This window comes from Leptonotus elevatus, chromosome 21, assembly GCF_054856555.1.
Source record: "Leptonotus elevatus isolate MCC_2025b chromosome 21, RoL_Lele_1.0, whole genome shotgun sequence".
NCBI classification, from domain to species: Eukaryota; Metazoa; Chordata; class Actinopteri; order Syngnathiformes; family Syngnathidae; genus Leptonotus; species Leptonotus elevatus.
In genome coordinates, this window is record NC_141259.1 from 3,612,446 (window position 1) to 3,637,107 (window position 24,662).

A 24,662-nucleotide genomic window follows, 5' to 3' on the forward strand; every position below is an offset into this window, starting at 1 on the left:
GCTTAACATGCATTACATTTATTGATATTGATTTATTGATTTACTGTTTTGTCAGTACACTGAATATTTGTCTGAAAATAAGTATAAATAAATATCAAATATATAAATAAATGTTAAACAATCAAATGAAACCAGTAATTGGTAACTGAGCGTGTCTTCTTCTGCGGTTTGACGACAATCTTATGCAATCAATCTTAATATTATATCTCGGGACCATCGTAAACTGAGTAGGGACAAACTCTAACTTTCCAAGCAAAACATGTATGATATAAGCTAATCAAAGGTTAGCCATCCTTAGAGGCTGCTAAAACAAACCGACCAAACAAAATAACTTCACGTGGAATTGAGGACACGTAAAAAGTGATATGATACCGGTTGTTGCAATCATCAGAGACGAACACGAGCCATTAGTCTTTTCAACTCATTGCTCATCAGAGCACATTAATGAACACATTTATTGTTAAACACATTTTTATAAAACATTAATTCATTCTGTCTAATTAAAAGACCCAACAGGCCTGACATCACTTAGATATGCATACTTATCACTCACAGGGTCTGAATTAAAGATCTACAGACGCGTGCTTGTGTGTGTATGTGTGTCCGTTTGCACACTTTATATGTGCATAGGACGGCGAGCAGAGAATGAGGCTTCCAAAGCAGGTCTTCCCACTCTAGGCTTAATGGCGATAATCATGGCATGACCCAACATTAAGTCTGCGAGTGCGTGTATTTGTGTGTGTCTTACTCTCACTAATGGCGACGATGATGACATGTTCTCCATTAGACTAGTCAGTGGACCACAGCAGATCTAGCATATTAATGATGCTGATGATGGCTTCTTTAATTATCGTCGTCTGCTGCCGCTTGCATGGCCCCACTCCTTTTCCCAGTCCTTTCATCACACACTCCCCTATGTGCGTTTTCGACTTGTTTATCAGGCGGTCGCCATTACTGAGACTCCCTGTCGACTTGAGTCCCGCCTGCTGAGTTGGAACTTCGCCAGGGTTCAGGAGAAGTTTGTCCCACAACCAACATTTAATTGGAAAACAGCTGCAAAGTCACATTCTAACATGATCTTTTTGCAGGTTCGGGTGCCATTTAACTCAATAACACTGTTTGTTTTGTACTGAGATATGGGTCAATAATACAACAACCTTTGAAAGAAGTATGCTGACTAAATATAAAAGGCTTTTTTTTTTTACTCTTGGTTCATTTGGCCTGAATACATTCTCCCTGCTTTGGCCTTCCTGCATTGAGTTTGCTTACTTGGCCCATGTTCCAAAATGATGCATGTTTGGTTCATTCACAACTCTAAATTGTCCATACGTGTCAATGGGCATTTGAATGGTTATTTATCTATATGTGACTATAGTGATTGACTGGCTCCTAGTACAGGGTGTACCCCATCTCTTGTCCAAATTCAGCTATACTAATGGGGACAAATGCTTTTGAAAATGGATGGATAGACATTTAGGCCACTGAAAAGGACTATGTAATGACTACAATAACCTTTATTCTTAGTTATCCTTTATTCTTAGATATACCTCCACCAATTTATGGTAATTTTTATTTGATTTAATATTTTTTGGCTGATATTTGTGTGAACCCATTCCCGACAGCAAAAATAATAAAATCAATATATATTTTTTTTATTAAAAAAATAAATAAATTGTGTCAGAAGCCCATTTTGGCCAGTGGATTTATCATATTTATTTTTACTTTTTTTCTTTAATGTCAGAAGCCTGCTTGGAGCAGTGATTCCCTAAAATTGTCATGTCTGGGAAGATCTGGTTTTGGTTGAGGGTCCCGATTGGCCCTGAGTGGGTTCCAGCCCTTCCGCGGGTTGACCAATCCAGGCCCTCAGCCACTTGTGCCTGGCCCCAGGTGTGGCTAGTTACCCAATTAGTGTGGGTGTATTTAGTTCCCGGGTGGTGATCAGTTGGCGTGGGATCATTGCCGCTTGTCACGGTCACCACTGAAGTTCTGGCTGTCATTTTGATTTTGTATCTTTTCAGTTTGTTGTTTAGTTAGCATTAACCAGTACCCTGGTTAGTGTTTTCTGTAAAATAAAGCACAGCAGTCTCGCCCGCACTCCTGCTGTGGTTCTCCTGCCTCCCTGCGTTTTGGGTCCTCCACTTCACACGCCGACAGACACCACGCCGCCCAGTGACCACACCGTAACAAAAATAAAGTTTTTGAGGTTGTAGTGACATTTCCCTAATTTTGTGGTCGTGAAAATTGCATTTTTCTGTTTTAAGGTTTACTCTTGATCTCATTTGTACTTGGATCTTTGTGGCTCAAACTTGATTTTGACTTGGACCTTTGTGACTCAGAGTTGACTTGGACTCGGACCTATATCACTGGAACTTGACTTAGTCTTGATGAAGGTGGACTTTACTACAACTCTGAGGACTTCAAGACGTCAAGTCTTGCCTAATTATTTAGAAATGATCCACATCACACAGCGGCATTTTAAAAACATACCGGCACATGAACACGCACGCACACACTGTGTGAAAATTGACAAATATGACAAATACGGGGGAAAAAATGTCTTACTGTGATTGATTTAGTGTTGGTCATTGTGTGCTTTGATTTCTGCATGCATGTGTGAGAGTACCACCACACAATAGGAAATCATTTTCATTCAACTGAAGTAATATTTTTGTTTCATTGTTAATTTCTAATATTATTCCAACTTTTATTAAAGTCTGAAAAGTGGCGCTGGGAAGCCTTATTTCCTCTGAAGATTTTTCCTTCTAGCTTTGTGTAAATAAAGTTACAGTATTTGTGTGTTTATGCACTTGATGTTAATATTTTCCCACTACACTGTAAACTATTGCAGCTTGCCATTCAAATTATTTTGTGGAGAATTTGATACAACTAACTAAAAATACATAAATAACTTGCTTAATACATTTGCTGAGAGGTGCTCGGAGAGCGCATAAAGAGGACAAGAGAAAAAGAGTAATACAGTAAATTGATGTTAAGTGGCTTAAGTTTGTGAAAATGGTGTGTTTTTGTGATGAGAGGTTTTGAAAATTACTGAATGTTTAATGAAAAAAATGTGAATAAGGAAACTATGATTCAAGGTTAGCTATTATTCATTCCATTTCGACTGCAAACATCACATTAAAAGAAAAGCCTTTTCATTATTGCAAAAAGCAGTCACCCACTGAAAGTGATATAATGTGGCTTTTATAAGCAACCCAATTAAAATGGCTCCTTAAATTAATTACAGTGTAACCTTGAACGTTAAAAGCCCTAGAAATTATTCAATTGGGACATTAAACCAAAACTGTTCTATACAAATATGCCACAAAAGTCAAACAAAGCATCTCCATGTGACGTTACATGAGACGTCAGCAAATTTCGGGAGCATCCATACGAAGGCCACAAGTGTGTTTCGCATTTTATTTGGCTTTTTGTGGTTTTTTCTAATGCTACCACAAAAAAGTAGGAAAGGGTCTAGATCAACTTTTTCATCACGAGCCACATTGTAGTTATGTCGGTTAAAATGGTGATGCCACTAGCCACCTGGTGTGCAATGGTAGGCTACACCAACAATCACAAATGGGCATGTACCTGGGTTTAAATTCACGAAGATTACCGAATGAACAATACTGAGGGGAAAAAAACAAACAAAAAACTGCGGTCTGCCATAACCGATGACTCCCCACCCCGACTCACCCGCCCATCCCAGTTGTGGGGTGCATTAAAATTGGAGGGGAGTTGCAGGGCGAAGACGGTGTCTCCACCCCTCTCAAATAATAAAGGGGACAATGGACATCCCTGTCTTGTGCCTTTCTGTAGAGTAAAATATATAATCCCATTAGTAGTAACAGTATCTTTAGGAGAATCATATAAGCACCCAGTAAATAAATGACTTCCCAAAGCCAAGTTTATTTAAAACAAAGAGGAAGGACCAGTTGTCAAATATGGTACGATATAACTGCCTTTTTATCATGCCGCTGTGAAAGAGCCTCCTAATATTATAAGTAGAGTAACAACCTTTAATAGGTCGCTATGAATGATTGTCAAGATTACTGTTTTTAGTCTAGAGGCAAAGGCTTTAGCGATAGTTTTAATGTCAGTGTTTAGTGATATCGGACGGTAACTTGATGGAAGAGTAGGGTCTTTTTCTGGTTTTAATAAAAATTTAATTGCTGCTGTGTTCATGTGTGCACGTATGTAACTATTGGTTTTAATTTCTGTTACTACGCTTAAGAATAATGGAGCAAGCATTAACCAAAAGTGCTCAAAAAATATGGCTGGAAAACCATCCGGGCCAGATGCTCTGCCATTAGGCATACTATCTAGAGCACTGTACAGCTCATTTAGAGTCAGTGGCACATCTAAAATATATTTATGTTCCGTATATAACTGAGGCATATTTAAGCTATGTGATCATTAATTGTTGTTGTTTTTTCCTATACAGTAATTATGTTGGACCACAAAAAAAAGCAAAGCCTGAATTTTGTCAATTTTTCCATCTCAGTTTCAAGTTATTTCAGCGACCATTTTGTGTTTTTCTTTGTAGATATATCACAATAGTACAAACAATGTTGTCCATGTGTGTTACTCACACGCACACACACAAGTACACACACATGGACAGAGCTATCTGAAGTTCAGCTACTGTGCACCGAGGCAATTTGTAATATAGATTTCCTCTATAAGCCACTGTAGTGTACCATTTACTATTTCAAACCCTTTGATTTTATATTTTTTTCCACCGGCGGACAATTCATCTTCTCAAAGTCAATAAAAAAGATTGGGAGTCTAATGAAGGAGTCATATTCACAACAGCCATCATGATGGTGTTTAAACACTGTTTTTCCAAATGCGCATTCGGCAAAAAGCTCACCTGCCGCTGAGATGATGAAAGGCAGAGTGGATGCATAAGGGGCGATAAAGGAGACGGGGTTTGAGTGCAGGTGCGGCCATCAAACACAGAAATACATAGAAAAAAAAACAATATACTATCTCTTACTCTCTGACGCATACACACAAACGCACATACACACACACGCACACACACACTTGTCTTTGTATCATCGTGGGGACATCTCATTGACAATGCATTTCCTAGCCTCTTTCCTTAACCCCAACCATCAAAAATGATTGCCTACCCCCATTCCTTACCATAACCCAATTCAAACCTAAACTCTAAAACTAAGTCTTGACCCTCAAAAAGACCCCACAATTTCAAGTCGGTCCCCACAATGGTAGTTAAACCTGGAAACACCCACGTGTATGGGCCCCACAATGTAGCAAAGACAAAGAAACACACACACACGCAAGCGAGTAATTGAGCTTTAAGTATATGCCTTGAAAATCAGGAATTATGAGACTAATTTAAGGGGAATTCAACCCAAAATATTCTTTACAATAATGTGTTCTTTGCAGCCCTACGAGTCTAAACACGGTATTCTGATTACAGTAAAACCTTGTGTATAATATGTACACGTGTATAAAATGCCCCCCAAAATCACCCTTAAAAAGCTGGGGGGCGTTCTCTGCACCCGTGTAGAATACCCTCCCCTAATTTGCTGGTATCATTTATTATACTGGCCAACAATTTTATTTTATTTTATTTTTTTCCAAATGAGAAGGACGTTTTAATGATTTGAGTAATTCTGGGCTGCTGAGTTTGAAAATGAGATCAATTTCTTTGAATTGGCTCTAATTTTAGAGAGATTGACCGCTTGACAATTAATTGATTGATAATTAATTTGGAGATATTTAAAAGGCTTGTCATTTAATCGCTAATAAAAGTGGACCAAGTGTGTTGTTTACTGCTAATAATGCCTATTTTTAGGTGTTTTATTCCCCTGAGATTTTAGAAAAATCTTTCTATTTAGATTATGTGTCCACTTGTATTTTTAAGGAATGTATTAAAGCACAATTCCTAAAAAATATTTATGATATTGATGTAGAATTTATGACATTGATTTTTTTTTGTGTGTGTAATTTTGTTAGGATGGTAAGTGTGTCTTCACTGTAGCTGTCATTCATTTTGTGTTGATTAAGGGCAACTATTACAGGTTTTACTTTCTTTCCGACATCGGCAGGCCCGGACTGAGCCATCTGGAGCTACGGGATAATTCCCGGTGGGCCGTCCTATATTTCGGGCCGGAAAGCAAAAGCCCACACATTTGTTTCAAAATCGCATAGGCAGCAGCCCGCATATTTGTTTTTAAATCAGCCCATAAATAAAGAGTATCCATGTCATCTAATGTTGACTGTGTCATTGTCGATCAACTAAATTTGCCCATTATATTATAAATAGCACTCACAGCCTGCCTCTGTTACTCAGGGTGTCACCGAGTTACAATAATTTCATATCAAAAGTAGCAAAACCTTAATCCATGAATAGAAACAATAAACTATATGAACCTTGTATGTACAAAAAATAACACAAAAGAGGCAAAACAAAACACAATCACAAGTGTTACTAGTAACAGAAACAAAGCATGATGGGAAAGCCTCCTACAATTACCGTTGCTCTCTTCAAGTTAGCGTCAGTAGTGTGCACCAGAAGTGGTGAGAACACCTTTAACAATAAGAGTATTAACAGGAAGTACAGTGTTAGCTGCCTTAATCTTGCTGGTTTAAGTGTGTCTTGTGAAGTGAAAAATGGCGTATCCCATTTAATATACATTTGCTTATTGGTTTCTTTTTGTCCTTTTTATGTTGCCCATTTTATGTTCACATAGGCTACTTGTTCAAATAAACAAAGGCCGTGCTCTTGCAAGAACATTCAATTGTAATTTACATTTTTGATCAAATGCAATATGAATATCGTTGGTGGGAATGCTCATCTATATTACATTGATACACAAACTGTCAAATTGTGTATGTTCATTCAAATGTGAACTAAAGTAGGCTGGTCTGAGCCCTGAAACTCCAAGGCTGAAAATGAGTCCCAGTCCGACCCCGGACGTCGGTACACTTTCTCTTTTGGCTCGACATATGAAAGTATTACAATAATAAAGAAACCACACGATATACCATAACAACAGACACAAGTCGACTACTCAGTGCACCAAATTCCCTGCAACACAAATAGGACAAGCAATGTAGTGTGATCACCTGCAACCAATGATGGCCAAGTAGGGTGTATCATCACAAATCATTTGACTCGGGTGTGTGTCTTGACCTTCACCAAACCCCTGGGGTTAAGAACTACTGCTTTAATGTAAGTCTACATTGTAAGACAACATAAATATACATCATTATTGCATTAATCACAAGGGTAGAGTTACAAAAAGGTGAAAGCAAGAGAAGGGGAAAAATGACCCACAAAAAAAGCAAAGATATGGAACCAAATGTAAAATCAAAATCCAAGACAGCAGCAGGGTTCACGGCGGCTTAAGACAGAATTTGAAGTTTGTCAAAACTAAATGAACATCGCTTCGCCCGTCCAGGCTTTGCCCTTAATTATCCATTCTGCCTTTGTACAACACCAGCTCAGATTTGACAACTGCTCTCCCTCTGAGATTGTTCCCGCTTCCATTCAGAACATTAGGGAATATTACACCCAGAATTAACTCTCCAAATCACCTTGCGCGCACCTCTCTCTCTTTTAGACAAGATAATCCGGGCTCTAGCACTGGATATATGCCACTAATCATCAAAAAGGTAGAAGAGGAGAGGGGAAGGAATGAAGGTGAGGTGAGGGAGACCTTGATTCCATGGCTAGGAATGATTCAAATACAAAATAAGTGAAAAAATAGACATCCTTGCAATTACATTATATTATATTTAGTTTGACACCTTCGTCGTTTTTATTTACCTGGGCTTGTGCATGCTTTTTCTCCTTGTCAGTCTGCTGAAGGTTCCTCTTGAGTTCTGCAACCTCCAATTCCAGTCTCCGAGTCTTGACACTACACACAGGCCAAACAATGTGCATGGTCATAAACATCATAGGGTGAAATTTTACAAATGACATGTCACTATACACTCATGGGACAATGAGATGTAGTTGTACAACACAGAAAATTACAGCCATAACAACAAAACTGAAATTAAGTAGTAGCTCTAATTGGTGTACTTTATATTGTGGCAGGTGATATTCAAAGACCTCTAGTATTTGTTTTCTTCAAAATGCACAAAAAATAACTTTTAAAGAATATAAAGTACATACTAATGACGTTATCAAGTTTGAGTGAACACTTGCTTGGGCACAATGTGAATGTCTGTGTTTGTTTGTTTGTGTGTGTGTGTGTGTGGCAGTCCAGCTAAGAGAATGTGAAGGGGATCGATACAAAGGGGTCCATTCCTGCCACAGTACTGTGCGCCCACTGTCTGTATGCGAGTCAGTTAGTGTGTGTGTATATGTGTGGGTGGGGGTGTGTGTGTGTGTGTGTGTGTGTGTGTGTGTGTGTGTTCGTCAGCTGCCCCGGCTACAGCAGGATCAATACAACAAATGATTACCATTTCCACTAACCTCTCTCCGCAGCCTGGCTCCAGCCGATCAGTGAGCCTCAACACCCCGCTCCAACCCAACACAAACGCATACGCGCCAAAACAAACCACACACAATCATCAGCCAAAGCATTAAACAATAAGGCTGTAAGGAACTATTTGTATCTGAGCATAAACAGCTTTGGAACAGCAAAGTTACTTTATTATAGAATTTTCTGTTAAAATAACACATCAAAAGTAGAGGCCGAGTATTTATATATTTATTATTATTTGTGTTCCAGACAGAATCAACTATAGAAACCTGTAGGACTTTGTTTACATGCCTGTTACCTTGTTTTTGTTGTTTGTTTTATTTTTACACTTGAACTTGAAAATGTAAACAGTGGTGAAGTGGAAAACTGACTATATACACAACATAACAGTATGAGTACTCTCAACCCCTGAGTAGTGACCAAGCATTTTCCCCTAAAATTGCATGAAATTAATAGCAATTTTCTATTGTAATTTTCTTGTAATTTGTAGTTCCTGATCATAAAACAGCCATAAGAGGGCGGCTGATACTGATATTGGGGACGTCATGAGTTGTGATACCTTGAAATAAGGTCTGGTAACGGCCTTAACTTATACCTGGTATCGATACTCGCACTACTTTAGGATTTTTATTACTTGTTGATATGTCTTGTCTTCAAATGAAAATTAGCTGAATGTTAACTTTGGCGCAGTTACGCAGGTTTTGAACCAATGTTCATCAATGTGCATTGTCCCCTTCAAATAAACAATACAATGAAAATGCTTACTGGAAACTTTTTAGGTACGTTTGTCAAACTTAACACAAACCTATTAGCCCATCAAAAATCCTCCCAATGCTTGATTGACATTGTCTTAAAAGTATTGAATTGAATAATTCTTTAAATTTGTATTCAAACTGAAAACAAGATGATTTCAAATGTATCGATTTAAATTTACAAAAAAAATCGAATTTTCAAAGAAAAGAGCACAAATTGTGAGCTGTTTTTACCACTCACGAATAAATATATAAAAATCACTAAAATGATATTTCATGTAAATGAATCACAGTATGTTTCTACACAACAAATGTTTGTGAGTGATTAGCAGCATAATGCAGTGGTAAAAGCAGCAGTAGAGCAGCCAAAATAAAAGGGAAAGCGTACTGCTGATAGATTGGTCCATGGAGAAAACATATGACAGGAAGGAGAGAGTCAAAGCTAGAAGGGAAAGGAGACGGAGGCATCCCGTGGAGAAAGGAGGGGATTTCCCACTGCACACATGGAAGCCATTAGGATGGTGTTGCTGCTTTAAAAAGAAAAAAAAACCTTTCATGTATTTGCAGTTATTAGATAATACAGAGTTAACGGTAAACACAGCGCCATTCTCCAAATGTAATATGCAGACGCAGCGATTGTTTCACCATGCGGCACCTAAAATTGCTTGGAACTTAATAAAGTGTAATAATTCACAATTAAAACCTAGAAAGGTTCCATGTCGACTTTTAAATTGTCGGTTGACTATAAAAAATGCAGGAAAAAAAGTTCCACGAGCTTCTCTTGCACTCTTGTTGCAGTGAGGTCATGTCGAAGCCAAAGCCGCAACCACAACATGCACACACACATGATTCATATTTTGCTGATGTCATCGCCACAGCTCTTAGCAGCGTGTCTGGGTCAACTAGAGGCCTCACCTCTGAACTTTGAACTATGTGCACTCACATGTGTGCAGCCAGCGTGTCCCATCAAGCATTCAAATCCATTCAAATCCACTCATTGCTTGATATTGAGTAATTCTGATGTTTGACAGTGTTGTTTAGTTAAGAATTTGTACTGTATTCAATTGAAGTGTCTATTGTGTGCTGTACATAACATAATTCAAGTTTTGGATTATCAATCATGCACAAGGGGAAGATTGGGAAGGAGAGGAAGCTTCTCGGTCCTTACCGTGTTTTGTCATGTGCTTGCTCTTCCTCTTTCACACACGCCACCATGCGCTTTGCTTCCTCTGAACGGGCTGCCAGCAGCTCCACTGAGCAAGCAGAGAGCAAGAAGAGGCATCAAAATTGTGATAAGGTACATTTCAGCTTGACTACAAAACTAAAAAAAAATTACATATCAAATGCAGCATGAAAAAACAAACATACAAACTATGCCTGTAACTGTACATCCTTTCCCTATTTGATCAAATAACTTCAAGCCTATTTGAACTAGACAAAAGAAGCAATCTCCTGCTTTGTCAATAGATGGCACTCTTTACCCTGAGCACACTATTAGCGCTCACACTCCTACTGCAGCCCTTCAATCATTTTCCTTTTCGGGCTCCATCCTCCGTCTACATGCAATAAAACCCCATTGTCCCACACTTAGTGGTGCAGCACACTGAGTGGCTGCATAATAAACCACCGGTCAGCTTCCTTGCTTTGCTTGCCTTTGCTTTTGCGAGGCCTTTTCTGAAATTTCCTTCCTTACACCTCTCATTTTGGTGTGTGGTATATGCTGTTTTGTGAGTCAATGTTCCCTCATTGGTCTTTAAAACCTTTTCACTAAATTCAGTATTCACTGAACACAACATAAACTGTCAGCCGTCAGTGGCCAAGGCTGCTGAATATTGAAGAGGAGTGAACACTTTATATGCAGAGGTGTGTGTGTGTGTGCAAGAGAGTGCCGAATATTTACAGGCTGGACCTTGACTTTGTGAAAATGAATGTGTATTAGAGTATGTGGAATAGAGCCGTTGCTGTGATGCTTTTAGTGCCGGCCGCTATGTTGTGATGGGCAAACAGACTTGATTTAAGAGCTCCAACCACATAGCAAGGAATGCGAAAATCTACATTTAATAAAATATGTTTAATTTATGGTTTTGGATATTTTTAACCAGCAAAATAGGATTCTTGGAGAAATTGAAGCATTGCTAATAAATATTTAATATTTAATGTTTCACAAATACATCTTATAATGTGTGCATGTGTGCTTCACCGGCTATTTCAGCTCAAGGTGAATGTTTGCCTTGAGTCTCAATGATCAATACAGCAGAGAAGTGAAAGCTTGAGATCGGGTTGGGGGGCCGTGGAAAGAGCAATTAGTAACAAAGATTGGTCCATCACAAAAACACTGCACTAGAACTGAATTTGAGGAAATACTGTCGAACTGTTAAACTCATTTTTGTCACGATCCTCTTTGTAGTTACGGCTTTCAAATAAATGTTTATCCATCTCATGTTATTACAAAATACACAGCAAATTGATAGATTACTAGTTTTGAAATCAGAACTCAAAGTTAGTAGTTTGTACAATTATTGTTCATGTTACTGTAAAACAGGTAAGAAAACAAACCTTGCAAAATCTCAATGTTATTTATTACACATGAAAATGTAAAATTTTGATACAGATTTTTTAGCAAGGGTCATGGTAGTTGAAACATGATTTGCTTTTGCAGGCCTCATAAATTATGTGGCGGGCCGGATATCTCCCCCGGGCCATAAGTTTGACACATGCTGTAGAATCTTAAAGGTCAAACACAACCTGTTCCAGTTCCTGTTCTGTGCAGATTTGGAATAAAAATGTTGCTATGACAAATAATGGAAAATAGATTAAACAATTCCCAAGTAAAAACTCATGCCATCAAAAAGGCAATACTTGAAGTGAAATTTTAACCGCCAAGTTTTTACTTTGATGAGGAATGAATGACAAGGCAACAAATGTGAAGAGGGAGGACACTATAGAACGTGTCTGCGAGGTGAGCTATTTCACATAGACTAAACTCAGCTCATTTTATGTGGCACATTCTGTTCTTTTAATATTCTTGTCAATTTAGCCGTATAGAACTGGGCAGCCATGGTCAGAGTGTTCTTTTGACAAAAGAAAAAAAAAAAGACTGCTATGTCACAAAAACTTATATTCACAAAGTTAATGATGGTCCTCACACCCATACAGGAACATCAAACCAAAAGTTAAACAGACATGGAGATATAATTACTTCATTTCTGCATTTGTGTGCTACTTTAGTGATGTCATCCTTCCTATACTTGAGAGCAGGAAGGTAACCCATCTGACATTGGGCAAGCGTCAGACTACACCATGAACTGGTTGCCAGTCATTCAAAGGGTAGCCACATTATAGAGACAGACAACCATTCACACTCACAATCAAACTGTGACGGAGTGGGAACCGAACCACGCTGCCTGCGAGTGAACAAACACACGCACACAAAAATAGGTAAAATTAATAACTCAACGGCATATCTGAAGTTAGAATTTTTAAATTGAAAATTAAATATAAAATACAATATAAATTTTTGTATAACTACATCTTTTGGAAGTTTTTCTGACCAGTGGATTGCTTTGTTTTATTTATTCAAATCCATTTTATTGTTTAAATGGAAAAAAAATATCATATAAAATTGCCACTTATTTCATAAAATTTTAATGGAAAATGCTTTATTGGGATTTATCGGCCTTTCTTTCAAATTGTCTGTCATTGGTTTAATAGAAATCTCATGTATCAAAAGTATACTTGTCCTGGTATCGATCTGAAAAAAGGGGTAACGAGCACCCCTGATAAAAATCAATCCATCCATTATCCAAACCGCTTATCCTCACTCTGTATTATTATTATTATTATTATTATTATTATTATTATAATAATAATAATAATAATAATAATAATAATAATAATAATAATAATAATAATAATAATAATAATAATAATAATAATAATAATAATAAGAAGAAGAAGAAGAAGAAGAAGAAGAAGAATATAAATATTCTCTCAACTGTAATATAACCACATTAACTAAGAATTCACAGAATATCGTGGACTCCACAACATGCTGCAACAATAGTCCATAATCTAAGATTTACAATCTTTTATGAGCTGCTTTTAGTGTATCCGTGCTGCGTTATAACATAAAAACCCCAATCTAAGATCTCGGCTCTCCTTACACGCTCACTTTCTTGACCCTTTTACACTGGCTTCACATTTTTAAAGTATGACATTAGTCCAGAAGATACTGCTCTCACCATCACTCCTTCCGTGTGTGCTTCAAAGCCCGTCTTGTGGCATAGCTGATCCACGGTCAGATTAGCAAACACTCTGAGCTAACCTTTAACATGAGAGGGATGAAAACCCATCTGACCCAGAGTCGGTGTTTGGGCAGGGCCGGGCATTCATCAAAGATTCAAAAGGCTTCATAGGAGCTTCCTTTGGCTTTGTTGCGGGATTCGTAGTGGGCTAAGGTGCTCCCGTGAGACGGCCCAAAGCCTCCCAAGACTCTTTCGCTATTTTTCAGAAGTTTCACAGAGTTGCAACACTGCTTTTGGGTATAAGCCAATAGGTGTCTGTTATGCACACAAATACACCACAAGGTAGAGAGCACACAACGCTCTTAAAGACAAACTAACACACACATATAGGATCTAAAACTCACACAAGCATCCGCCCCAACAAACTCCCCTCTTGCTCTCTCCTCTCCGCTTTATTTACAATCCTCTGGCAGCGGTACAAGGGCCCGGGGCTATAACACACGGCACCTAATGCTCAAACTGCCAGGTAATCTCATGTCTGACATCCCCCTTTGATAGAAACTGATCAATAGACTCTTGTAAAGGAGTCATTTTCTCTGATGTTTCTACCAACCACTTCTCTCTATATCTCACTCTTTTCCCATCTCTCTATGACTCTCCCTTCTTCTTTCTCCATTTTATTAGCTATACATTTATAATTCATATTTCTGCAAGGCTCCGGCACAAAAAGGGGTGGCCTCTTTGTGTAATAAAGAACAATGGCGGTGAAATGATGGGGAGAAATTCCAGTGTTTGCTGCCGGTTCCGGTGAACAACGGTTTTGGGGATCGATAGAGTGTGAAATGGGATTATAGCTAGTAATAGAGGTGAATTGAAGGAGAGAGGCTTGTACACAAGTGCACCCGGGAATCAGGATCAGAAGGAAGAACACACATATACACATGTATACTGTCACACGGGCGCATTCACACATATGCACTCCATAATGATTTCATCATCTTTAGGCAGATGTGCATCAGCAGCCTGCACAGAGGGGGGGTAATATCACATTTCTGTTTTAGTGAAAGTGTGAAAATATGGATATTGAATTTTTGTTTATGCTGTTATTGCATTTGATGCTGTCAAACATTTGTTTCACATTAGAGCCACCCACACAGCAAAACTTACTTAAGATATGAAAAAAGGGCATTTCAATATCTAATTCAATAATGTTGCAGGCGGGAGCCTTTTTTTGGTTAAAGAAGAAGTCAACCCAAAAACTTTTTTTTTTTACAATAATATGTCCTATGCAATCCCACTAGTCTAAATATGATATTCTGGTGTTAGTGGAATATGAGTTAAGCAGCAAAATCCAGCCGTTTTTATCCGTCTCAGGGGGCGGCCATTTTGCCATTTGCTGTCGACTGAAGATGACATTACAGTTGCTCAGGGCTCAGGCAACGACCAATCACAGTTCAGCTTCAGAAAACAGGTGTGCTGCGATTGGCCCACTGAGATAGATAAAAATGGCTGGATTTTGCTTCATAGCTCATATTCCACAAAGTAATATTAATCAGAATGTCATGTTTAAACTAGTGAGGTCACAAATAACATATTATTGTCAAGAAATGTTTAAAGTTGACTTCCCCTTTAATGATAGTGTACCTTTCGATTTGCTAGATAGCTAGTTGTGCTAGAATAGACATGCTCAACTTGGCATTGCAAATCATGCAGTTAGGACACTGACTCCCATCAAGATTTTATTAGTGTTAGTTATGTGTTGGACTCCACACTATATTACATGGTACACATGCATCAGTATGTTTTGTCAGCTGCAAGGTTTGGTTTCTTCCGAATGGTAATTCTACTTCTTTTCATAAAAATAGTATGTAGTATAAAATGTCACGTTTAGACTAGTGAGGTCACATATTACATATTATTGTCAAGAAATGTTTAAGGTTGACTTCCAATTTAAAATGATAACCAAGTGCAGGGCACAATTGATACGCCAGTAAAATAAACCATCTGAAGACAAGCTCTGATTAGCTCACGTGAGTTCTGACCTGACAGAATAATCAAGCAAGAAAACTAAGTTCCCATAACAGTTCAATGAAGCCGGTTCGGCAAGGGCCTCATGTTCATAAAAAGGTATTTTGTTCACAACAGTAATTTTTCCAGCTGACTCTTCAACCCAGTCTATTCAAACCAGAGCTATATCCAGGTAAACAATGCCATGTATTTTGTAACAATAATACATATATATTCTTCTAGAGTCATTACCGAGGGGCCCTATATTGCTAGATTGTGTGCGCAGAGGATAAAAGAAGAATAATATGCGGTTTTGTGTTGAGCGAAGAGTCGGGGCCATGCGTTTTGATCACAGACAAAGGCCAAGCCACACAGCGTTGTCTTTCTGTCTCGATCTTGTTAATGAGCAGTGTTCAGCTAGCGAGCCTGCTGCCACAGACAGAGACCTCAGATTCATCTCTCGGCGGACAATAGGTGATTGTGTGGATGTGTGTGTTTGCACCTCCGAGAGAAAGCGTGCATGTGCTAATTAAAGCAGTGGGAGTGGGGAAAAATGGCTGTTATTTTTCGTGCGTGCGCGTACATGCGTATGTACGAGAGAGGTGCTTTCCCTGGCATGACCAAACATGTCTACGATAATTCTTAATGAGACATTTCTGTGCCCAAAGAAAAGGCATACATCGCCATTCCTGCAATGACACAAAGGCCATTGCAATGCATGCACACACGCACACATCATTACCATGCGCTAAAGAAGCCATTAAATAAAACCTCCAGTCACAGTGTGCATGTGTGTGCCTGTGTGTTAGTGACTTTACGTGCAGACAGCTTGCAACCAAATCTCACGGTTGTAGCACTGCCGGCTAATTTGAGATAAGCAATGGAGGGAGCGAGCAGCAGTGAGGTTCTGCAGCATAAGGCAGAAGAACACCGCATGGTTTCTTTTACGTGCAGTGGGGTTGTGATTGGTGACAAGGCTCCACATTTCAGCAGGAGTTGGAAGAGAAAAGGGAAGAAAAGCAAATGCAAGCAAATTCCCTTTACTGATCAAGAGTTAACTAGCATTAAGTTGTGTGGAGACCTCCATCAAGGCGGAAAAATTATAGTTGGATAAGCATGTAATTTGACACATCCTTCAAATCCTGATTGTGAAAAAACTCCTATAGACCCGATGCTATTGATATCAACAATGGTATCTTGGCCAATGGGATTGTCCCTGCTCGCTTTATGCATCCCTGATCAGGAAGTTGGATCTAGACCAAAAATAAATAAATAAATACATCTCAAATTCATTCCCTGTCTAAAGTGTTACAGAAGACTGTTTAAGGCCAACTGAAAATTTTAGATGACAAACATTTTCAAAGTATTACGGCCACTTCTACCTTAAATGTGGAGTACTCAAGTGTCATTCTCGAGGCCTCTCCTCTTCACCTTTCATCTACTTTGATTTGGGGCCATCTTCATAAACCTATTCATTTCAATGTCATGCTAACAACCAAAGCTTGAAAACACTTGTGAAATCTCTCATAAGATGAACTGACGACATCACTAAACTTCCTTCAAAGATAAAAAGTTAGAGGTTAAGGCCAAATGAAGCTGGTAGACTTTAGGCGAACCTGCTCCCTTAAGACAATTTTTATTATTCACTCTCCCAAAGATGGGTGTGAAATTTGATATTTAGCTGGAACTTGATACCCAAATTAGATCAGTGATCAAATGGAGCTTTTTTCAGTCAACTGAACAAAGGAAAACCTTTTTCATCGCTATTTTAATTAATACTTTTATCACAATTAGCTTAGATGACTGATTTTAAAGTCACTGCACTGGCTCCCAGTTCATTTCAATGTTGTTTTTAGAATTATTTAATTTGTATTTAAATGACTTTGTATTTAAATGACTCCGTGGTTGTTCTGAAGACATAGAGAAAACTCAGAGGGGGACTACACCTTCTCAGTCGCTGCTCCAAAATTGTGGAATGAGGTCTCTGTACCTAAGACAGGCTTTGCCATTTCCTGTATTTAAGTATGTTAAAACACACCTTTTTTTCTTTGGCCTTTAACACTAAGTTATAAATTCTGACTCTTACTGCTTATTATTGCTTTATATATTTTTTTTTTTTATTGTTACAACTGTTATTTTTAGATGTTTTTTTTTTTTTAAGTGTTAATTTCACCCACTTGTATCCAATTTATTATTTCTTATGTGTGTTTTAGCCTAACTGCTGTGTACAGTAAATAGTTGGACAACGTTGGATTGGATTGATCCTGTCAGGGAACAAACAGCCACTGGAAACCATTGTGTTGGTCAACACAATGTTAAGGGTACAGTAGTCTTATGGAGTGACTATTGAATAGTACAAGTGCACACACACTATGTAGAAAAACAGATAATACATTACAGCAAGTGTCACATTGTGAGATTGCTACCTGTTGTCTGATGTTTGCAGTGCAGCTCCGCAAGCTCTTGACTCAGCTGCCTGACTTGAGTGCTCAGACTCTGTTTCTCTCTGTCAGCGCTCTTCAGCTTCTCCTCCTCTTTGTGTCTCACATCCTCTAATCTTCGTACCTCCTCCCTTAGAATGTCCACCTCTCTGCGACTCCTCGCGGCCTCCTGCCTGCCTTCCTGCAGAGCCTCCTCTGACTGCCGAAGGAGATTCAGGCACCCCTGGATTACAAGATTTGGGCGATTAACAATAACGTTGTTGCACTGGTTTGGACAGCTAAAGCTGCAACTAATGATTAATTTAATAGTCAACTAATGGGTCAATTATTTTGTCAAATCGGATAAAAAAAAAGGAAAAGATTTATATCCCTTTTGTACGACGGCGTATTAGGGCCTCATATAAATATATATTTCTTAGAGGGCGGGGGCAATATTCAGAGAAAAAAACGTGCAAATTTGCCACTCCAAAATTTGAGAGAGAAGAAATCGTGAATTTGTGAGTTTAAAAGTGGCAAATTTGCGAGTTTATGAAGTGGCAAATTTGCAAGCTTTTTTTCTCGGTCGTGAGACCAAAGAAAATAAAGCAAAGAAAATAAAGCAAAGTGAAATCCAGCACCGACCAGACACCACCCACCACCCACCGGGCCACCAACCAGAGTCCTTCACCAACCCCTGAAACATCAGTCAAAGGAGAGACTGAGGAAAGGAAGGAAGGACAGACGAAGCAGAGTGAGATCCACAGACACCAGCCTCCACCGATTCAATGACCGGAGGAAGAAGCAGATTGTGCCTGAGTTTCGATAGATGCTGGTGTGGTGGATCTGGCATGCATGAAAATCTCCACCAAAGAGGGGAGCCGTCGACCCCTGCCAGGACAGAGCAAGTGCAACACCTTAGGGCCCCCCAGGCCACGGCAGCGCCAAGGGACAACCCCCGGGCACCGCAGGGGTCACCGGCCGGAGAGCAAACCCAGGAGCAGAAGCGCCCCCTACCCCAACACGGCCTGCGCCCCCAACGCAGCAGGACAGGCACCCCACCGGTCCACAGCCCCCCTCCCTCCCCCCCATCCACCCCCCCCCCCACCCCAGCCGAGCCCCCCCCCCCCTCACCAAGCAGGGAGATGGGAGCACCGGGGAAAGGGCGGCACCCCCGAACCCCAGGCCCAGCGGGGAAAGGCCCCGGTCGTCACACCAGCGTTCTTAGTGAAAGCTAACCCGACAAACTAAAATTTTGTCAGGAAAAAATAGACATCCATAATGTTGCTATATATGCTATTCAGGACTAAACTTTTTAAGTTAAACGTGTATGTAAATGCTCATGGCAAGATTATGGATAATTTAGTGCAGACAAAATTCCTGACCACTTGAGAACATCTTGAGATTACTCACTCCTGATAGAGATCAGGTCCTCAAGTGTGTTGCTTGTTCAGTTGAACCGCCTACTTGTAGTTAATTCATCTAATATGCTGTTGTATGCAAATGCTTTTGGAATTTAATCTTTTTTTTTTCTTTAAAAAAATTATATTTATATAACTCGTCCATGAGTAGCTCTGAGCTGAGTGGAAATGTGCATGATGGACCATTCATGCAAAGAGCTCTGCTTGTGTGTAATTACGTACATGTTAGTAATGATAAAGAATGATCAGGAGTATATACATAATGCATGGCCCTAATGCATACCCTTACATGGCGGAAATTCATTACGGGGAACTCCACAGGCTGAATAAATGCTTTTGTGCTGACAACGAGAGAACAACCATGATCTCATACGGGCACCATGTTTGTGAGGATGAATGTGTGTATTTACGTGAACATATGATGTATTTGTAGCACTTGTGCTGAGCCAGAGGACACACCAATAAAAGTTTTTACCAATATGCCACTGCAATCAATACAAGCATACACTCGGACACACACTGGCATGTGTGATGCTTGTGACTGCCAGGGAAGTTGGCACTTTGCCAGGCTACAGGCGCCAAGTTGAGTAATTTAAATATTAAGTGTCCCATTGAGCTCGTAATTGGAGTCAATTTCATCAGCTTTGGCACTGTTTGGTGCTTTAATTAATAACAAGACAATTTGCTTCTGGCAGGCAAGCATGGGACAATCACATGATTACTGAGTTGTGTGTGCAAGTGTGTGGATGTGTGTACAGTGGGTGCCTATTAGTGTTTTATTAGCGTTTCCCCTTTATGAACGTTTGGCCTTACTACTACATTTTAAAACATATTCAATTCACTCTTGTTGTTGGTTGGTAAAAACCTACTTTTCAGAAATCACCAAGATTGAAGTCTTTGCAAAAATTAGCAATCAACAAAGATTGGACCGGCAAATCAGTAAAGTTTGGAACATATTTGCAAGAACATTTAATGTATTTCGAACTTTAGGCTTGAATATACTTGCAAATATGTTAATGCATAAACGCACAGTATATTGACTTCGGCATGCACAAGAAAAAAAATTAGCATTTGGCCTACATTATATAAATGTGTTCATCAGAGTACGGAGACATCATCACCCTTTTAAAATAATTGCCTGTCATTTTGTTTGCATTTGTTTCCCTTAAATCATTTCCTCATGATGCAGATGGTTAAATTTTTTGTGTTTCCTGAAAAATCTGAAAAAAAATTACCTAGGCGATTATTTATTATTTTATTATTAAATAAAGATTGTTTATTCATATATTTTTCTTAATTGTTATTATGTTTGAAGTGCATGATTTCCATTTTTTCCCCAATGCCAAGTCAATACCCCGTGCCCCTATGGGAAAAAACTTTTTAGCATTTAGCTTACAAGTACGTTTGAACCTACTTGCAAATTAATTTCTAGTTAGTGTTTACAGAGAGATAGAAATTCCTAAAAATTCACCTGTGGACAAAGGCTCTACTTCATATGATTCCCTGTCCATGAGCAGAAATACCTTTTGACTGTCTGCAAGCTCATGCTCTAAGTGTGCAACTTTCTCTTTTAGCTTTGCCACTTCCTGTTCCATTTGTCCAAGCTGTTTTAGGTGTGCCCGGTGGGATGTGACAAGACTGTGCTTTACACTGGCCTCTTCTTGGTTTCTGAGGAGAGCAGAGCAAACACACCGTGAGTCTCACAGGTCTCAAAAGCAGTTATTGCAAAACAGCACTGAGTCCCAATCAACACATGAAATGAGAGATTAAACTATATAACAGCGTCTCAAAATTAAAAGATTTAAAGAGATGATGTTAAATTTAGCATGCTTCATAAAGTCCACTATAGTGTGCCATTTGGTAAGTAGACTATAAAGAAGCAGAAGCAGAAAGGGAGAGGGTGGGGGCTAGCAGCAGAGGGGGATGGGAAGGGCATGAGAAGAAGGACAAGGACAGAACTGGGATCAGCAAAGAGTTTTCAAATAGACGCCATTATTACTGTCTCTCCAGCTCTGATTTCATCTGTAGAATAACCTTTTCACACTCCACAAGGCGCTCCACCTGCTCACTGCAGCGCTAAAACCCACACACACGGACACAAAAGGTGAGTACATCACTATATTTGTCACTGTCAAATTCAGCTGCAACCTACAGAGATGTGTGCATTTCTCTATTTTGGAATCCCTCAAAACCACAACAATTGTATTATTTCAATGAGATGATATGAGTGTGTTGGGAATCGGCGGCCTTACCTTTTGCAGCTTCTGCTCGTGCCTTTGCAGGCTCAGGTAGTCCTCGTCCGCGTGAGAGTGGCTCTGCTGATAAAGTCGCAGGTCACACTCCAACACGACTTTCTACATGCAGAGGAGAGCAGAGATAAAGACGGGAGGAAAAGTCGTCGCGAGTATATGTCAAAGAGTTGCTTATCGCTACACTGAAAAGCAGTGTTTTGTTGCCCTTGGAAATGTGTTTTGTTGGATTGCACTCACGTTGGAGCATGGTGTATGTATCACTGGAGAAATTGAAGAGGGAAAGAAAAGATCTCTGTTTAAGAGCCATCAAAGACCATTTGTATTGGTTTGTTTTTAGTAGGATTATGCAAACTGTACACTGGGAATAAAGTCATTTGAATTCACTTAATTTGAACTGGATAGGTTGCGCATGATACAAATGTGCTAAATTGATGTCATTTCAGGAGAAAGGGGGATAAAAAAACAAACAAGTTTACCACATTGTAATCATGTTGCAACCAACGTAACCCATGGCTACTCAAATACATTCTAAGGAAATGTTTTACATTTTGTAATTGTAATTTCCAAATAAAAGTGCCGATTTTTTTTAGGAGTGTTTGACAATGGCAGAGGTTAGCACTCCATTGAGTTCACTTGAATTTTGAGATGATTTGATTAGAGTTAAAACATATTAGTTTAGTGTGTAAAAATGGCTTGTCACTAAAGATACTTGATACCACTTTTTTCCCTGGTATGTAGTAGACAGAGTACGGTAGTCACTGATACCTAAGTACCGATACCACTAGTACTTTTGATACATATAATAATAATAAAAAAGAAATAGACCATTTTAAAGAAAGACCTATTTTGTATGTCCCAACAGTCCCAATATATCATATTTCCTTAAAATTACATGAAATTAATGGCAATTTTCTATTCTTCTAATTTCCAGTTCCTGAATGGCCACAAGAGAGGAGCCAATACTGGTATCGGCCGCCGTCGCAAGTACCAATGCCTTGAGATAGCAGTACCTGTACCATCTAAAATGCCCATACACATAACCGCGGATTGGATTTGAACTTTACTGCATCTTATGTGCGATGACTGTATATGTTGCACTCATTTGCATGTATAGATAAGATTTGTTGTGGGGTGGGAAATTAGTAAATTCAACACCAGTAACGGTACACGACATGGACGATTCCAACGCATTATGACATCCCTGATTTTAAAGCTACAGCATCTTAACATTCATTATAAAAAAATAAGAATAACAGCTGGATGCTGAGTTTCTTTCCATCCATTTTCTATACTGCCTGTCTTGCCTATGTAGGAGTTTTTTTTTTTTTTATCTGTTTGTTAAAATATCAACTGTATTTCACTTTTCTAATATTTTTGGTGCCTGTAAATACTGACAACAGGGCAAGCTGCATCAAGCACAGTGCAGAGACGTCCCGAAGCTCCATAAGAACTCCTAACCTCTTGATAGGCGCCTCACAATCAAAGTCATTAGCCGGCGTAATAAAGGGCCGGCGATACAGCCATTCTTCAGCAGCCTAACTCTTTTATAACCAACAGATTAAAGTTGATTGGATTAAAATGACATTCTTCCCGTCTGACCTTGGCAGCAGCAGTTAAGTTCATCCAAATTAAATTTCTCCGTAATAAAGATGATTCATCTGTTGCTTGACGTAGTTATATAAAAAAAAAAAGAAAAAAAAAAGAGTGGGTAAAAGATTATGTGGCACGTGTTGGCATTCACACGGACAAAGGCTCACATGTTTATGGACCATCCATAAACTGTTGTCCAAAATAGAATTAATAATTCAGATTAAGGGGGAACAAACTAGCTAATCACTGAGCAAAAAATCAAAAGGGCAATACAGTGGATAACTGGTTAGCATGTCTGCTTGACAGTTCTGAGGTTCCTGGTTCTAATCTCAGATGGATGGATGGACAAATAGTAACATGTTCAAACATAAATGAGGCTGTCATGAGCTGACCTGCTGCTCGAGTGTGTCCACTTGCCCTTGCTGGTCTTGCACAAGGCTTCTCAAGTGGTCCACCTTTTGCTGGCTCTCAGTCAGCATATTTTGACTGACGTGGAGCTCGTCCGTCAATTGTTGGAGGGCCTCTTGCGAGCTCTCCCATTGGCCCACCTTGTCATGGTGGCGTCGCTTCAGCTCCGATAGTTCTTCGTGCATTAAATGGCTCGCTTGTTGGGACTCTCTTAGCTGCCAATTAGATGACGTGAATTGTTCACTAAAAACACTTTTATAAAAATTACACAATCCAATCAAGCGTCTCCCACCTGTTGTTGGGAGTATTGCAGCTCCTCAGCCAAATGTTTCACCTGCCCTTGCACCTTGTGCACCTTCTCCATTGCAGCGGTGTATTTGTGTTTAAAAATCACAGCCATTTCCTTTTGCTCCTCTGCTTGCAAGTGGGCCACTTCTAATTCCTCCCGAGCTTCTTTCAGCTGCCGAAGGAGGAGATCCAGATCCACCTGCTGCTTTTGTAACTCCTTCTCTGATGTTGCCAACTGAAAGCAAATGGGACATGCATGCAGATGAGAACAAATCTTGGTTCAGTAATTAAGTAGAAAAACAAAACGTCGGCACAGTGGACTACTGCGCTCAACAGATATTAGACAGTTGTTTTAAAACCCAATTAAAACACTACACAAACTCCTACTTTAAAGTCACCCCTGTCACAATGACAGACGGAAACCCATGAGGTGAAACCGGGCTTAATCCTGGTGTTACACCGAGAATCCCACCACAGCTCACCTCTCGAGGGGAGAGGTTGAGAAAGTTAAACCGGCTCTAGAACACTCATCTTGAGTTCATCCATGTTAATCCCGCTGTAATCTGGATGAGAACCTCCCGGTTTACAGCTAATGACAGCCAACTAGTTAGATTGCAAAGGTCCGTCGCGGCTTGGTTTAACCAAGGATTTGCTCGGTCCTATTTCAAATCAACGCTCAGCGTATTTTAGCAGAAAACCTGCACATGAAATAGAAGCGAGGAAGAAAGACAAAGTGCACCACTAACATTAAATCTCTGAAAGAAAAAAGGAAGAAAACTTTTTTGTGTGTGGCTTTTGGATTTATTGTGTCAGTTCAT

At 39.4% G+C, this 24,662-nt stretch overlaps 1 protein-coding gene across 2 annotated transcripts in view; it reads right to left on the reverse strand.

The window, feature by feature from the left end:
- LOC147155590 (uncharacterized) overlaps positions 1–24,662 on the reverse strand; it is a 144,172-nt gene that overhangs the window by 20,896 nt on the left and 98,614 nt on the right. For both annotated transcript variants that reach the window (XR_015092119.1, XM_086066231.1), the window contains exons 12-19: positions 23,849–24,079; positions 23,541–23,771; positions 21,559–21,660; positions 21,306–21,382; positions 20,830–20,974; positions 17,895–18,132; positions 10,386–10,470; positions 7,802–7,892 (exon numbers count right to left, since the gene is read on the reverse strand). Coding sequence is in view for 1 of the 2 variants with exons in the window: in XM_086066231.1 (XP_085922357.1) it covers positions 7,802–7,892; positions 10,386–10,470; positions 17,895–18,132; positions 20,830–20,974; positions 21,306–21,382; positions 21,559–21,660; positions 23,541–23,771; positions 23,849–24,079 (1,200 nt within the window). In the remaining variant the exon portion in view is untranslated. The remainder of the gene's footprint in view (positions 1–7,801; positions 7,893–10,385; positions 10,471–17,894; positions 18,133–20,829; positions 20,975–21,305; positions 21,383–21,558; positions 21,661–23,540; positions 23,772–23,848; positions 24,080–24,662) is intronic.